General features: G+C 35.3%; 1 protein-coding gene across 8 annotated transcripts in view; it reads right to left on the bottom strand.

Annotated features, from left to right (window-relative positions):
* Positions 1 to 18,259, bottom strand: part of LOC149069231 (uncharacterized) — a 299,332-nt gene that overhangs the window by 75,461 nt on the left and 205,612 nt on the right. For 6 of the 8 annotated variants that reach the window (XM_089250662.1, XM_089250660.1, XM_089250664.1 and 3 more), the window contains 6 exons: positions 14,254 to 14,298; positions 14,087 to 14,122; positions 10,109 to 10,216; positions 5,961 to 6,005; positions 2,353 to 2,484; positions 1,977 to 2,057 (listed from right to left, as the gene is read on the bottom strand). In XM_089250662.1, the coding sequence (XP_089106788.1) occupies positions 1,977 to 2,057; positions 2,353 to 2,484; positions 5,961 to 6,005; positions 10,109 to 10,216; positions 14,087 to 14,122; positions 14,254 to 14,298 (447 nt within the window). The remainder of the gene's footprint in view (positions 1 to 1,976; positions 2,058 to 2,352; positions 2,485 to 5,960; positions 6,006 to 10,108; positions 10,217 to 14,086; positions 14,123 to 14,253; positions 14,299 to 18,259) is intronic. The other 2 variants (XM_089250663.1, XM_089250665.1) reach the window with 2 other exon arrangements.

An 18,259-nucleotide genomic window follows, 5' to 3' on the forward strand; every position in this document is an offset into this window, starting at 1 on the left:
ATGAGTGGGAGAAATAATTTGCAGGCTGGCAAAGAAATAAATGCGTGGGAGAAATAATTTGCAAGCTGGCAAAAAAAATAAACGAGTCGGAGAAATAATTTGCAGGCTGGCAAAAAATAAATGAATGGGAGAAATAATGTGCAGGCTGGAATTGGTCAATATTTCTCTTGGATCGGTGCCGGTCCGCGGACCAACGAATGTATCTGGTCTTATTGGATCAGCGGTTGAAGAACTCCTTCCGAAATTGTTATAGGGCATCTCAAACTATCTTGTACTGTGTGCATTTAAACTCCTAGTAAAAATGATAATTTTTAGACATTTAATATCCACGTATTCGTGATTTTGAATCACAGAAATCTCTTCATTTCATATATATTTTTGTGGGCCTAATTTTAAAAATTTTTCTGTAATGATTTCCTGTATCTTGCTTAATTGAAAGAGGCAACATTTGCTTGCCTCTATTTTATTTTCTATTAATTAAGCATTTTTAGATTTTTTTTGGATAAAATCCAAGTAATTGTAATCAGAATTATTTTTTCTTACTACAATCGAAATGCAATTGCGTCCAGAATTTTTATGCCATTTTGGGAAAAACAAATATTGCATTAACAAAGTACCCTTTTTTCAGTTAATTAGTTTAATAAGTTACTTTTTTCAAAGTTTCTTAGTTTTAATTCAAGTATATACATATATATTTAATAGGATTCATTTTTAATTTCATACATAAAATTATTACTTTTTTAATTGATCATTCGAAAGTTTGTAAATGTTAATTATCTGTTTTCTCTGGCCGAAGCTTTAAACTTATAAAAGCAATAAACATGCATCGAACCCAATAAAAAACATAAAATGAATTTGAAATAACATAAAAATGAGAAAATCAAACACAGGGTGTCCCATACATTCGTAAATAGTCTACGAAATTCACAAAATTTGAACGAGCTGATGCATTTGAATGACGTTTGTGTGAGAAAAGTTATTGTCCCGAAAGGAGATTTTTTTTCTTTGTACAAAAAGAAAAGTTTATTTCAAATTTTTGTCGATAGAAAGCGCTGCACGAAAGAAAATCACAGAATTCCACGAAAAACTACTTCTTCAATTTCTTCTGTGTCCGAAACGTTCGTGAAGTTTAAGCCGATGATTTGTGGTTGGGGTAAAGCAATTTCAGCGCTTTATACACCAGTGTCAGCATCACACTGAAAAACATAAGAACTAGTAACAGTAGGGTGACCATACGTCCCGTATTTCCCGGGACAGTCCCGGTTTTTTTCCTTTTTCTAGCCGTCCCGACTTTTTGACAAAAGTGTCCCGGTTTCTCCCGTTTTTTACATGACACCTTGGAGTTTTATTCTTTATTGAAGTCGAAGATTGAAGAAATTTTTGAACTCATAAATTATATTATGATAATTACAACTACAAATAACAACATTATTCTCCCATATTTGGTTTGGTGAACCTTTTATTTTGTGGAATCCACAGCAATTAGCAGTAATGCTTCGTTTCCCGCCATTGCGATTTTTCTGTAATTTCAACAATATTTGGCAACATTGTTCACTTTTGGCGTTGTTCTTGGCAATAATTGGCGATGTCCCGTATTTTCCCGTATTTTGAATCCGAATGTCCCGTATTTCTTTCGAGGAAATATGGTCAGCCTAAGTAACAGGAAAATTCAGAAACGAGCTATTAATCGTCCAACCTGCATTCTATACGACTCTGATTTGCATATTTCCAGTGATTTGCTTTCGGGAAGAGCCCTCTATCGACAAAATTTGAAGTAAATTTTTTATCTGTTACAAAAACAAAAATCCACCTTCGTGAGAATAACTTTCCACAAATCGCATTCAAATATACCAATTCCTGCAATTTTTTATAATAAATTTTAAAATTATTTACGAATTTGTGGGACGCCCTGTAAATAAAACATAATATAAAATGATACTGAAAATGTGTTGATTCTGGAACCTTTGTAACCTTACCCTTTTGCCTCTTCGTCCCCTTTCCCCATTGTCCCCCTTTTCCCCGTGTTCGCCTTGAGGTCCCTGCGCTCCAGTATCACCCTAAGTAAGGAAAAATATGAAACACCCATCACAAATTCGACATCAAATTAAACAAAAAGGGGGTGAAAAACCAGCTGCACACCAGCTTGTTTCGTTTCTGTCGCCGGAAATTTCTGAATTCGGGTAATGTACAGAATAATCGTGTAATGCTTACTCATACACATTTCTGTACATCTGGGGATGAAGATAGAAAATCTATAATGCGTGTAAATTTTTTCCCATATTCTTATTAAATGTGGATGAAGGATTTTCACAAAGAATATATAGAAAAAAAAGAGGTAAAAAACCAACTAACTTTTCTTCCAGGAGGGCCCGCTGGACCTGGAGGTCCAGGAGGTCCGGGAGGTCCTTCGATGAAACCAGTTGGAAAAGCGTTGCCGTCGAGGGTCGTGGTCAATCCTCTTTCACCTTTCTCTCCTTTGTCACCCTACAGGTTGAAAATGAAATCGATTAATGAACTCGTCTAAAATATAATTGTAATCCAAAATTTAAAACCCACCACAACGAACCGAACTAGTTTGCAATCCTCAGTCGTCTAAGGTAGTGTTTCTCAACCGCTGGGCCGTGGCTAGGTGCCGGGCCCCGACATCAGGCGACCAGGTCGTGGACTTCCAAAGGTTGACGATGACTCTACTTCAGTGTCCATTGGAGATATGCACCATGATTGTGAACAAGATTTTTTGAAGTTGAAATTTAGGCCAAAAGTATACAGGGTGCATAGCATACACGGTGTATGTTATTTTACTGGCGAACCGATGATTCTAGAGGTACACTTCCACGTGGAAAAAGTTCCCAAATAACGTATAGTAACTCAGATATGTTATTCATGTTTCAAGGGGTCGTAAAGTTATTAAAATTAAAAAAGAATCAAATTTTTATGAAGTTTCCGTGTGCCCCAGAACCCAACTAAAAAGTTGTTGCCCATTTCTAAGTGCAATATTGACTGAGATATTCGAATTCGAAAGTTGGGGGAAAAATAGCATTAATTGATGAAATGGTTTCTCCGCATTTAGAGCTGTTCCCCCAACTTTCCTTCATTTTTCGAATTTGAATATCTCAGTGAATATTGCACTTGGAAACGTGGAATGTTTTTTGTTGGCATCAGGGGAGACAGGTCAAAAACTTTCTAACTGGGTTTTGGAGCTCACGGGGAGTGTATAAAAAGTTATTTTTTTTTATTTTATCAACTGCACAACCCCTTGAAACATGAATGACTTATCTGAGTGCTACACGTTATTTGGAAACTTTTTCTAATTGGAAGTATGCCTATAGGGGATCAATGGTTCCCCAGTGAAATGTAATACCCACCTATTTGCTATGCACCCTGTATATAAATACGTCAGACTTTGAATCAATATAACTTCTATACAACACATGTGAAAACAATATTCAATACCTCGTTGGAAAGATGAAGATTCAGAGTTTCTAGCCATTGGTGTTTGATCTCGGTGTGATGCCATTAAATAACACAATAGATCGCAAACATGAATCATGAAAACTGTCGTGTCACATATCTGAAATTGGTACAACTTGGGACCAAGGCCTGCTATCATCTTATGTGAGGTGTAGTTGAATTCACATCTTAGCAAGTTTAACAAGAAAATGCAGAGATATAAAAGGAAATAAGGAACATTCAAAAAGTTCATGGTCCAAAAAGTGACGAAATCTTTTATTTTTTTCTAAAATGACGTGATATACAGGGTGTCCCATAAATTCGTAAACAGTTTAAAAATTCATAAGAAATGAAGGCGTAAAAACTCCGAAAAAGTTATTGTCACGAAGGACTTTTTTTTTTTATTTTAAACAGAAATATATATTTAGTTCGACTGTGTCCTAAATTTTCGTAAACCTTCTGTCGGTTCTAGTGCGGGATCTTTTTGTTTGAACGTTCGTCGATAGAGGGCGCTGCACGAAAGCAAATCACTTAAAATATGTAAATAAGAGTCATAAAATTCACGGGTGAACGATTGACTGCTCATTCCTGAATTTTTCTGTTACTGGCGCAAACATAAGGTTTTCATTGTTATTTTTGACATTGTTGGATTCGTGAAGTTGTTTTACTTCAACCACGAATCGAAGCTTTACAAACGTTTCAGACACAGAAGAGAAAGAAGTAGTTTTTCATGAAATTACGTGATTTTCTTTTTTTATAGCATCCGCTATCGACATCGCCATTGGTGAGAATGACATTTTCACATACCGAATTCAGGTATTCCAATCCCTTCAATTTTTATGAATTTTTTTAACTATTTACGAACTTATGGGACACCCTACTTAGCTGATTTTTTTGTTCAAACATCGGAAACGATTTGAGAGGTCGATACTCTCCCAAAAAAAATTTCTAAAGTTGCTAATGCATTGCTGACTAACGTATTCAATTCAAAGACTTGCGGCCATGTCTGGACACAGACAGCATCGAATAAATACTTTTTATCCATATTAAACTATAGACCTCGTACATCAAAAATGACCGTAATATGACAAAAAAAACAAAAACTACCGAACTCATAGCTGATATAGCTGTAGCAGCAATATTTAACAATTACGGGATCATAACTGTTACTGGGGGTTCGCGTTCACGATCAATTGTCAGTGAAGTACTCCCGAAATGTTTGAGCAATGGATCACGCCTATATAGACGCGTAAATACACCGAACAATCCCCATATTGGTATACATACCCAGATACTGTGTAATTGATGTGTCAGACCGTCTCGTTTCAGAATATATTAGCTTTGTTTTTGATGAATAAGGGATTATAGCCGCAGCGATTGGTTCCCTGATTAAATGCAATCCGAAATCATTCGGAAGGGGTTTCAAGGCAGGCAGAGAACCATAGATAGGATCCATAGATAGTTCAAAGTGATATGAACGGGAAGGGGGAGGGGTTGTGAGAGGAGGATTGCTATTGTGGGGGGGGGGGGTGATGGATTGAATTATTCAAAATTATTTAGATTGAACTGAAAGATATATATGGGTATTCACGAAAATAAGAAAAGAAAAAAAATCATGCCTTCCCATATAAATATTTTTAGAAAAAATATCTTTTTTTTATAGATTCAACTTAATATATATACAATCGAATCCCGTTATAACGAACTCCAAGAGACTGGTGAAATCACTTCGTTATAACGAAATTTCGCTATAAAGGAATTCTAGGTTTTTTGCATTGTTCCTATGTAAACGTATCTAGGAGGATTAGAAAAGTTTTCGTTAAAACAAATTTTCGCTATAGCGGTATTCGTTAAAACGGGATTCGACTGGTATAACTCTTTATAATACTCTTATATAACTCTTTTGAAAAGGAAATAAAATTAGATGCCATTAATTTAATGAAGTTTCGGAGCTTGAGATAGACATTTGATTGATTGAAATACGCAGAACTTATTTTCATTACATGCCTAATTTTTGTTATTGCATTTACTTACGTTGAGCTTATTACACATTCAAGTAATTCAAACTATTAAAATAGTAACACCCTGCACACACCTTTGTAATTTCATCGGTGAACCAAAAATTTAAATATATAATTAATATATAATTATATATATAATTATTATAATTATAAAGGAAATACTTTCTATATATGATAGTTTAATAAACTTTTGTTAATTTAAATGCCGTTTGAAGGTTGGTGAATCCAAATTACTCTGGAAGAAATTATTATGTCCCTCGCATCGATGCTACATACGCCCCTAACGGCTGTGATCAGCCCGGAAATTTTGTACCAGATTTTAGTCACAGCAGCAGCGCCCCATCATCACAAACACACACACACACGAAACAGCAAACAAAGAATGCGAGACGTAGATTCAGTTTGAGATTAAAAAGATGCCGCAATCATGTAAAGAAATGAGATTAAAACAAATATAATAAAGAATTTTTACAGCTGATGAAAACTTACTGGAACCCCTGGAGGTCCTGTAATTCCATTCTTACCAGTCGGGCCCTAGAATAATTCATATAAGCATTGAAGAAAGAAATAGCAAGCTCAATATGCACTAGTTCCAGTATAAAATAGCAACGAGAAGCAAAGCAAAGCAAAAAAAAAAAAAAAAATTTGGATAATTTTTTTTTTCAAGAAAGAAATCATAAATAGCGTATGGAGGTAGCCATTACATGAACCGGAATATATTTAATTTTTGCAATTCTAAATTTTTCTTATGGTATATACCGACCGTGACATCCATCCGAAACATCCCTTTTCAGCATCACACAAGGCTGAAAGAGTAACTGACTGGAAATCGAAATTTATCTGGTTTGTGTTCCTGAAAGTTTCTCCTACAGTTAGGCTTATAAAGCCAAAAATATACAGTCAAACCTCGTTAGCTGGTCAACCAAGTAACGCGCCACTCCGCTTACCGGGTCACTTTTTTGAAATCCCCACTGTCCTCTATTTCGCGGTCTTATGTATTTAAATACCTGATAATGTGAAAGGCCACTTTCGTGAGAGTAACCTTTCAAAAATTTTCGTAGAAATCGGAAGCTCTTCATACAATGTATACGATCAGCCCAATGCTTAATTACTGGTGGTTTTCCTGGCGTTCGGCAGAGCCTGGGAAGGCTGATGGGTCTTCAGCATCTGAGACATGATGATGGGCATCTGAAACAAGACGAAGCCCTGAGACTTCCAATTTTTATGTTCATCCATTCATCTCTTGCTAAACTCTAATTGTCGGTCACCGAGAATTTACAATCTTGTCCACTGTTATTAAATTAAACTGGTTTTTTTGGTATCATTGATACAGGGCCCGCTATATGACTCGAGGGACACCAGATTTTAAATAGTGTTGGGCTGTGTGGACTGTTCCGACCATGCTGGGAAAAAAGAGGTTTAATAAGGATCAGAGTAAGCATTCAGAAAATTTTATGAGTTTTTATAATAAAGATATTTTTAAGAATTTTCCAGAATCTGTGTTCGAATTTCACGGCATTCTGGTCTCCCTCGATGTTTCATGCCGGCTAATGAGAGGGAATACGGTGATATAAATTAGAATAATTAATTTAAGTGGAGATAAATTTTCAAGATTCAACTCATTTGAATAATGAAAAGCTTGCTTTACGTGCAAAAATGCATCAATGGGAAACGGGAAGTAGCGATGCCATCGCCCACTCTGTTTATGGGGTCACTTCGCTTACGGGGTCATATTTTTGCTCTCCCAAGAGTCCCCCCCCCCCTTTTCGAGGTTCGACTGTATAGTCTAAAAGCAGAAGCCACCCCAATTTTTTTATTGCATTTCCCGTTTACTAGGGAGGAAGATCTTACTCCCAATTATTCGTCGTCCATGATTGATATTATCCGCTTGGATGTTTATTCTAGACTTCATGTTCAACATGAAGTCTAAAAAAAAAAAGTCTTGAAGCTCGAGACTAGATTTTTCCTACCCGTGACCGGAAGACGCCATTTTAAGAGGCTTGATGATGAAGTCTTTGATGAGGTGATGATAATCGTTTGACAGAACTTTTCATCGAGACTTCTTTCAGCTGAATGTAAGGTGAGAACTGGTATCTCCCAAAAAACCCCGAAAACAACCTATCATCATTATCATCAACGGATAAACATTTTCTTTTCTGTATCTATTACTCTAGAATGATGAGTTGTTGAAAAAAAAAAAACGGCGAATGGTTTCATTTAAGGAAAACTATTCACGAATACAATTAGATCGATGAGATATTGAACTTTAATCCCATGAAGATTAGATTTCACCGAATCGGAGATATCAGCCTAATAATAATAATAATTCTTCAGAAATGGGAATAATTATAACACATACTTCATGGCGATAATTGTTTTAAAGACAGTGATGAGAAACATCATGATCTCAAAAAAGGAAATGGCAGCTTGCCAGTAAGTGGTGAAAATTTTTTGGCCGTAACCCTCATCAGATTTAAATGCAAATAAGATCTTTTTAATGTGGAAAAAAAAATCTACGTTAAGTGTTCTTGCAGGTTTCAGGTATACTGAGGTTATCGGTGAAGAGGTTCAAAAAAAGCAAAAATTAAATTAAATTAGTAATATGATGGTGGATGACGAAGATAATTTTTAACGTTTTCTCAAATAGATAATTCCCTGATTTTATGTTTAGTATTTTAAATATTTTTGAAAAAAAACCATCCAAGATAAAATAAATGACAAAGAATTTTAAAAAATATAAGCATAAATTGCGATAAAAGTCTTCATGTTTTTCTTTAGATTTATTAAAATCGAATTTCAGACATTCATAGAATTCATAGATATATAAAAATATACAGAATAAGCTCATATATACACGATATTGCTAAAAGAATTTGAGTTTTTTTCAAATACGATGATACATATGTTATGGAAATGAAATAAATCGGTGAATTTCCATAATTGAAAATCGGCGAGTTTGATACATTTCACCATTTAACTGTAATCATCACTTTTACCGGTGATTACGCGTAATAATACCCAAGCGTCGTTGGTGAATTTGGTAATTACTAAAAAAATTACCAATTTCATTGGTGATTATAGGCCTACATAATCCCCAAGCGTAGCTCATGACAAATTAGGAATAGGAACGGGATCGAGCCCTTACGTAGCTGGTAAAATTTATAAATTTATCAGTCAGTACCTTGGAATTTATCAGTTTTACCAGTGACTATGCATAATACCCCAACGGGTGTAATACCATATGTATAATACCCTATATCGAGGTGCGATCGTAAAATTTGTTAAATTGGAGTTATATCATTTCTTAGGTTTTGGAGACCATACCTACAGAGGGACATAGAATTGGTTGAGGGGTTGCAGAGAAACAGCTAAGCGTGGTCTTGTTGGTCAAGGCTTGAGCTATGAAGAGAGACTTCTTCAATATTTTTACACTAGAGGAACGCAGGTGTCCGGGGGGGGGGGGATATGGTCGAAGAGTTTAAAATTTTGAATGAGATGGACCATGAGTTAGTTAACTTTCTAAGGAAAAGGTTCTTGTTTTACGGATTTTTTGGGCCAGTGAGAACTTTGTGCCAAGACGAAGTTCACGGACCCTATTCACAAAATGGTATTCGGTGCATAGCAATGTAAAAATAATGAATTTATTGATCTCTTGTTCAAACTCACGTATCCCCGAAATCTTTCCCAAAGAATCTCTCAGCGGACTCACTCCTATGGTATTCGTAGACCCCTGGTTGAGAACCATTGCTCTATTTTGAAACCTGGTTTTGTGACCCCAGACTTTTGTGACTCTTCAGAAATTGGTCGGATGCAAGCCCAAAAATCAAAGAAGTCCCTTCGAGGTCAAAGAAAGACCAACCATGTTTTGGCTTCCATGAACAAGAATGGACTTGGACGGTACAACACGTGACATCAAGCAATTCTATCTTTTATCCTTCTATATTTTTTCCTCTAACGCATCATATCTTTCTAGTTTGGCGTATCAGTACTATTTCGGGATCCCACAAAACAGATTTTCATTGCCAAGGCAGAACGAATTGGCGATGAAAACATTTTCAGCCAAGACCACGTACCATATCAACCACTGAATAATCGTCTCTCTTTCGTTTCTTAAACAAAATAGCCTCTATTTCTAAACGGTGTTCTGAGGACCAATTTGGTTGTGGGAGAGAATAACATCATTTTTTTTTTCTTTTTCGATCTATGTCCCAGTACTTTTAGCAATAAAGTGCATTTATATCTCACATTTTATTTTCTTCCATTTTATAATAGCAAAGCATCATGCAGTTTACAGCAATTTCAGCAATTCACAAACTCTTGACATGCGGCTTTAATTCAAAGTAGTGAAATAATATCGGGTGATGTTAGAAACATCCAAGAAAAAAAAAATGAATGCCATAAAAATTAGGAGACTAGAAACACATGCAAAACCAATAAGAAAAACTGGTGGTTAGATTGAACAGGACTAAACAAAAAAAGAAAACTGAAAATTATGGCCGGTTGATTAAAAAGAACGACAAAACAAATTAGTTGAAAATAAGAGAACCAAATAAACAAAGGAAGGTTAAATAGAAATCGACCGATTCCCGAGAATAGTTAGTGGACGTTAGAAAATTGGTCAAGGATTGAAATCTCACGGGATCTCCTTTAGGGCCTACTCCTCCAGACAGACCGGGTGGGCCTTGATCACCGTGCCGACCTGGAAGGCCTGGAGCCCCCATGAAGCCACGCTCTCCTTTGTCACCCTGTTCGCAATGATAAATCAGTACAGCAAAGACAGTGAACAGAAATATAGAAATAAGAACACAAACACACACACAGTCTTGAAAGGAAGGAAAATAATATACAGGGTATATTATAGTACATTGTTCTTCAATCGCGCGAAACATTTCTATCGATTGATTCAATATCGATCGATCATTCATCCTATCGACTCCTTTCTATGTATTTTTTTGCTGTTGTGCAAATTATTTCTGTTTACGTTTTTGTCGGTTCTCAAATTGTTTCCCGCATTTAAGTTATTAATTTTTTTGCCGGTCGGTAAATTTTAGTTCTATTTATTTTTTGTAGTTCCTAAAACTGAATATTTATCTTAATTTTTCTTTTGCCGGTTCGCAAATTATTTTCATTCATTTTTTTTAACTGCGTAAATTATCTATATTTTTATTTACTTTTTGCCGGTCCGTAAATTATTTCTGTTCATTCATTTTTGACCGGTCTGCAAATTTTTTTATTTATTAATTTTTGTTGGTCTACTAATTACAGGGTCTTTATAATTAAAGTTCCACTTTGAAATGACCATAACAAGAAAACTACTGGACAAAATGTCGTCAAACTTGGTTATAGTTTACAGGAGGTCATGGGACTATATTTTCCCGTAAAAAAAAAGAAGAAAAAAAAAAGAGTTCAAAAGCTCACCACCAGCAGGGAATGGTGCTGTATGCAATATTGTTAAACGAAATAAGACATGAAAATATCCACCTGAGGAAGGGGCTCCACCTCACATTGGTACGTGTGTCAAACAGTTACTTTAACACACTTTAACACTAGGGTGACCATACGTCCCGTATTTCCCGGGACAGTCCCAGTATTTTCTGTATTTTTGGCCGTCCCGACTTTTTGGCAAATGTGTCCCGGTTTTCCCCGTATTTTACACGAAGCCCACTTGAATGTTTATTCTTTATTGAAGTCGAAGATTGAAATTATTTTTCAACTCATAAATTATATTATGATAATTACAACTATAAATAAGAATATTAATCTCCCACATTTGTCTTGGTGAACGTTTTTTTTTTCGTGGAATTCATTTTAATCCACTGCAATTTGCAGTAATGCTTCATTTCCCGCCATTATGATTTTTCCGTAATTTCAACAATATTTGGCAACTTTGTTCGGTATTGGCGTCATTTTTGGCGATAACTGGCGATGTCCCGTGTTTTCCCGTATTCGGAATCTCAATTTCCCGTATTTCTCTCGAGGAAATATGGTCAGCCTATTCAACACCATTTCACGGATGACCGGATTATAAGCCGACACTTCCCCATTTCTTTTCCACCCCGATCACCAGACCTCAACCCCTGTGACTTCTGGATATGGGGTTACCTCAAAGCGACTGTTTATGGTGATAACATAAACAATTTGTCGGAATCACAAAATGCAATGCACCGACACGTCCGTAACATTCCTCCTGATATGCTAAGAGCTACTGTTGAGAACGCAGCAATGCGATTCAACCTGCTTTCAGAAAATGGTGGACGCCACATTGAACATTCTTTGTAACACGTTTTAGAAACGATTAAAAACATTTTAAACCGATGTCTTCATGTGTTATTTCGTTTAACAATATTGCATGCAGTGCCATTCCCCTACTGGTGTGGTGAGTTTTTGAACTTTATTTTGCGGAAAATTCAATCCCATAACCTTCTGTAAACTATTACCAAGTTTGACGACATTTTTTCCAGTAGTTTTACTTTTATGGCCATTTCAAAGTGGAACTTTAATTATGAAGACCCTGTATTTCTCATATTTATTTGTTTCTTTGTAGTCCAAAAATTATTTCTCCTATTTATTCATTTTTGTTATCGATTTTCAAATTATTCCTCATATTAATTTATTTTTTGGTCTTCAAATTATTTCTCACATTTTTTTATTTTTGCGAGTTAACAAAGTGTTAATCACATTTATTTATTTTTGAAGGTCCGCAAATTATTTATTTTCATTTATTTATTACTGGTCCACAAATTATTATTATTATCTTTTTCTGGTGTGCAAATGATTTCTATTCATTTTTTGTATGTCCTAAAATTATTTCTCACGCTCATTTATTTATTCTGAGGATCCGCGAATTATTTCTATTTACGTATTTATTTTTTTTCTGTTGTCAAATTATTTCCATCTAGTATTTTCTATCATTTTTTCCCTGTACTGTACATTTCTATTTATTCGTTTTTTTGTTTTTCCTCAAGTTATTTCTCGCATTCATTTATCTTTGCTGGTCCGCAAATTATATTTACTTTTTTCTTGGTCCTCAAATTAGTTCTACTTATTTACTATTGTTTGTTTTTGCTGGTACTTTATACATTACTTCTATGGGGTCATTCAAGTATTACGTTCAGCATCGGCGGGGGGGGGGGGGGGGGTTGAATTCGCTGACTTTTGATGACAAGGTGGGTTTGAAGGTTGCTTATGTCATCAACTACCCTTTATGAAGATATGAAATATTCTAAGCTGCTGACGAAATTTTGCTGACAGGGTAGGAGAGGGGGTTCAGTGTTTTGCTGACTTTTGCTGATAAGGGGCCGATGGGGGGGGGGTCAAAAATGTATAAAAATCTGCTGACGTAATACTTGAATGGTCCCTATTCGTCTATTTTTTGCATGTCGGAGAATTATTTTTTGCCTCTCCGTGAATTATTTCACAAATTAATTTATTTTTTTGTCGGATCGCTAATTTTTTTTATTTATTGGTTTTTTTGCCGGTCCGCAAAATGTTTTTCCCATTTCTGCTGGTCCGTTCCTGTAAAAAAGATTGAACACTGGTAAAGAATATACAGTCGAGTGCACTTATATATTCTCCGGATATAACATACGGGTTTTGTAATCCCCGAATTTCAGCCCATTCACTTCAATGTATTTCCCATAAGCTTATTTTTTCCGCGACAATCTCAATAATGAAGTTTATACATACACTGGCTATAACACCCGGTGCTGCACGGGTTTTCTTCAGTTACTGGGAGGATTGAAAATGTGACAAACCATTATAACGGAATAAATTACACATATACTGAGACAGCATTAAAAAAGTGACAAAAGATTGTTAAGGCATATACATACTGTATCTGAAACGCATTGTTAAGGAACCACGTAAACCAAAGTAAATATTCCAAAAGTCATTGTTGAGGCCCAGGAAAAATTGTTGCCTGACAGTTTTTCGCCCATTTCGGACATTTGCCCAGCTCTGATAAACTTTTGAAGTAGCCTATCGTTCAAGCCAGGCCCCGTTTGGTGTATATGCAAAATTGTACGACGATCAGTCTAAAATTGTAGATTTGTATAGAGAATCTATACAACTATTTATCATCTATTATCTGATCTATCTATTACAACAACTTGAGCTAATTTCAAGACCTCGCTTACAATATACACGTCTCGAATCACCAACGGGGTATGTTATAACCGAACTCGACTGGATATTTGGGGTTTTCACAGCTGATGACAGGATACAGTTTCTTACTTTTTTTGTTCTTGATATAAGAAGCACCGCGTTTCCTTAGGAAAAACGTGGCATCGTATACTCACATATTGAAAAATTCTTCGAGGGTGAAATATGTATTTGCTGATTCGCACCAGCTGGTACACTTTTCAGCACTTTAATATAATTTCAAGTTCGATGCCTTATTTTTATTCGTTTAGGTTTAAAACGCCGGAAATAAACTTTTCTACGGCTTTCAAATGCAGTTGCAATGCGTTGAAGATAGATAAGAAACCTCCTCTTGGTATATCGGGATATTTATTAATAGAATACAGACTAGAAATGTGAATGCATCTCAAGGATTTGAATATCATTTTACTGTTCATTAGAAGTATTGACGGGTGAATTAATAGTGTAAATGGTACCTTTGGTCCGGGAAGTCCATCTTTTCCCATAGGGCCCTGAAACAAAGAATGTAAAAATTACATATTATTTTACATATCAAACAATGAGAATGGAACAAATTAACAACAACTGTACACGTGCATAAAAAACTTATGAATTAAAAAAAAAAATACGCATCGAAACTTACAACTGGTCCTGGAGATCCTGGTGCTCCTGGTTCGCCAGGTGGACCCTAATCGAAGGAAAAAATATGATTTTCAATAAGTTTTGCAACTGTCAGTTGAAAACTAGATGTAATTACAAACTGTTATACTATATATATATATATATATATTTATTAATGCCTGTTAGAAATAAAAGTATATGTACTTATAAGGAACACATTAAACCGCAGTCTACAGCCATAGGGCAATAAATACCCCTTTTTGATATAGTTGGGTGATGTCGGAATTTAGCAGATATACGGGGAGTCCCATAAATTTGTAAATAGTTTAAAAATTCATAAAAATTGAAGGAATTGATAAATTTGAAAGCGGTGTTTGCAAAAAAGTTATACTCATAAAAGGAGATTTTTTTTGGGTACACAAATGTACCAATTCCTTAATTGAACTGACTGAACATTTATGAATGTTCAAAGTATTTACGAATTTATGGGGCACCTTGGGTCTGTTAATGCGGGGGGTGTATAAGTATGCTGAAATGAAAAGGGTGTATTTATAGAACCGTAGTCAGAAACTTTTTCATGAGAAGGGAAAACTAAACTGACAGTACATTAGACAACCATGGGATTCCATGTAATATATATCACCCTTTTTCCGACATCTCGGAGGGGACTGCATCCTTAGGTCCCACCTGGCTACAGCCTCATGCATTTATAACGATGTCGCGTGTAAGTCCCTTATTTAGCGGATGGGAAAGAAAGCGAGCGTGGGAACTTTCCCAATTTCATCAACAGCTTCCTCAGCTTCATTCGTAGCTGAAAATGTCTGCCTTCACTGAGGCATAGATAAAGAGGTGCGGGGAGTGGAGGGGCAAAACTAACGATCACTCCTTCCAAGAGCCCAATAATATGGGAAAAATTAGTCTGTCCCATAAATACGGGACGATCCAACGAACTTACACAATTCGTCCTTCCCAACGCATCTTCCGCGCATGTAAACTCTGGTCATACCGCCGTAGGATGATTTGCTGCAAATCGAATTGAATTTCTTTTACTTTATAGAAAATACCAGAACATAAATTCCGATGGAAAAAGACCACGCGGTGGCACGATTTTTATTTTTTATGGAGAGTCACAATTGCACCTCAAACCTAAGAAATCACAAAAAAAAAAAAAACCACACACACATACACCGACCTCAAAGGTGTCAAAGAGAAACAACTTCGGTTCATAAAACACTAAAAAGCCAACATTAGCTGTCGGCAACGACATCAAATGAGAGAAATAAAATTTTTAATATCTCCTAAGACAAAATTTAATCAAAAACCGATTCTCTTATTATTACATTTCACTTTATAACAATGGAAGTGTTTTAGCCTCTGTATTTGCAACATTCTATTAGCTTTCTCCATAATCAAGACGATAAACGATGGATAATTAATTTTGAATGGAAATTATTAAAATTCCAAACATGTCGTTCTTAAAAGAAAATAAATTTTTTTTTAAGAACGAAACATGAAAAAATTGAAAAAAAATGAAGACCATGACATTCTGAAGAGCAATTCATATTATTTATCCAGTGTCACTTCACATTAATTTTTTTTTAAACTAATTTATTTTTATAATTTTTTTTAACTAAAATTTTTTTTCCTTTAATGTAACTTTCTTGTTATTCGATGATATTTGAGTTAAAAAACAAAAGATTCCACGATGGTAATTTTTTCCTTTCTAGAAATTAATCAGATTTCCAGAGAGTAAAATCGAACACTAATTCAATAAGAGCTTCGTTTGATTGTTCTTTTTTTTATTATAAAAGATAATTATTAAAATACAAGAAAATTAAAGCAGTTTTTTGACATTACAATTCCTTTTTATCCACTTCATATGGATTCAAAACGTATAATAAAATGCTTTCAATATTTAAAAGAATCAATCATGTAAATATATCTTCTTTTTTTTTTAAGGTTATAATATACGTAATTGGAGAATGAACTCCAAAATACAAGTTTAATTATTCAGTCTTATCCATTTAAACTGTACGTCGTAACAATTTTTCGGGCTTACGATTCGTTCATTGAATATTTATTGCATTGTTTTGTTTCTCATGACAATTAGGAAATGAATCTCGTTCATTTTATCTGATTCCCCCGTTGCGAAACGAGATCGTTCAACGAAAAAAAACTTAATTCTTCTTTCATATTAAATCGTAATTAGATCTTTTCAGATTTTGTTGTTTTTTTGTTCAAGAAGGAAATGAATTTTAATATGATACCGTGTTTTCCCGAAGATGAGACACTCCCGTCTTCCAATCAATTTTTGCTCCAAAAGATGCATTACGGCTTATTTTTGGGTTATACCCTACGAGATGCAAATTTGTACATTAATTATCTGCAAATATATACGAATTTGTGTGGGGTTGAATTTCTTACGATTCCATTCACTGAGAATCGTTTGCTTCAATCTTTTATATCCAGCAAGAGAGCTCTATTAAAATTAGCATTTCTTGTCTATGGGCCGTTCTTCTAGCACATTGACAATACAGCTGTCACTGATTTGATTCGGCCTTGCATTCAATATACTGTTTCATGCCTACAAATATCTCGGATTTCGAGATAGGCAGTCATTTCTACATGAATCCTTACACTGGAGGTGTTCACTTGTCGTCTAAGGTACTCATTTGAGTATCTTCAGTTATTTGATTAGTATTATCATCTATTTTAAGTATAAATTTAATAGACAGATGATAACCAAGTAATAAAATTTATGTACAGTAAACTCTCCCTAATCAGGTACATATCAGATCAGGGTGCTCAGTATTATCGAAATAACCGGGTTACCGGAAGTAAATTGAAAAAACCCATTTAAATAACATAAATTTTTGGGCACAGATATAGTGACATTTTTCTCTTCTATGGTTGAAAAAAAAACTCGCCTAAAAACACCGGATTACTGGATGGGCCGGATTAGCGTGCGAACAGATTATTGAGTCTACTGCTGGAGTGCACAACCTTTTAAGTCCGCTGGCCGGATAATGCATTACTTCTACCGCTCGTGGGATAGAAACTTGTATGTAGAGGGTGACCGTATGTGACCCGTATTTTACGGGATATTTCCGTAATTTCGGCCGTCTCAAACTTTCCATAAAATGCCCAATTTTTCCCTTTATTTTCTAAGAGGCTTACTCTAATTTTTGAAATCAAAAATTAAGATTGTTTTCATAATTTATAAACTTTTTTGGACTTTTACTTGAATTTTTTTTGCTGTACTTAGAATCTTTACTCACATTTTACAATTTTTACAGCTGTAATTGGCAACTTTAATTGCCTTCTACAATTTTTTAGGTCAAAGTGATAACTTTAATTGCTTTTTTTGGCAACTTTACTTGCCTTTGACAATTTTTTTTTTTGGTTATCTATGGCGATATCCCGTATGGATTCCAATTTCCCGTATTTTTACGAAGGAAATGTGGTCAGCCTAGGCATTTATCGTGTTGCGTGTATTAATATTTTTTTTTTTCCGGAATATCTTTCGCGCGCCGGATGGAACCTCTTGGTGGGTCGCATTTGGCCCGCGAGCCGTTGGTTGTGCACCCCTGGTCTACCGTATTAATATTATTATAATTCAATGCCATCGAAGCAACGGACGTAAAAATGTGTCCGTCAGGCTGACGATTTTCACTTGGGCTTATCCCGAAAAATCATATTAGGGCTTATATTTTGGTTGGTTCTTAATATTCAGAGAAACACGGTAGCAGAATTGAAGATAATGGATGCATAGGTGTACGCAGAATTTTTTTTATCGAGGAAGGGGTTTCAAATCATTTTCATCTGAAGTGGGTGGGGGTTTAGGTTTATACCTGCAAAATAACACTGTAATCTCGGCTTTGGGGGGGGGGGTTAGAGCTCCCCCTTGCGTAACCCCCAATGGATGGATGTATTCATCATGAATGCGGGTAGGCAATCATTTCACAGTGGAGCACTCACATTTTATATTCGTTGATGATCTCGAATGGAAACGATTGTTCTAGAGTTAT

This window comes from Pholcus phalangioides, unplaced genomic scaffold (assembly GCF_987345545.1).
Source record: "Pholcus phalangioides strain wild (caught in Gottingen) unplaced genomic scaffold, Ppha-v1.0 ptg000024l_1, whole genome shotgun sequence".
NCBI lineage: Eukaryota > Metazoa > Arthropoda > Arachnida > Araneae > Pholcidae > Pholcus > Pholcus phalangioides.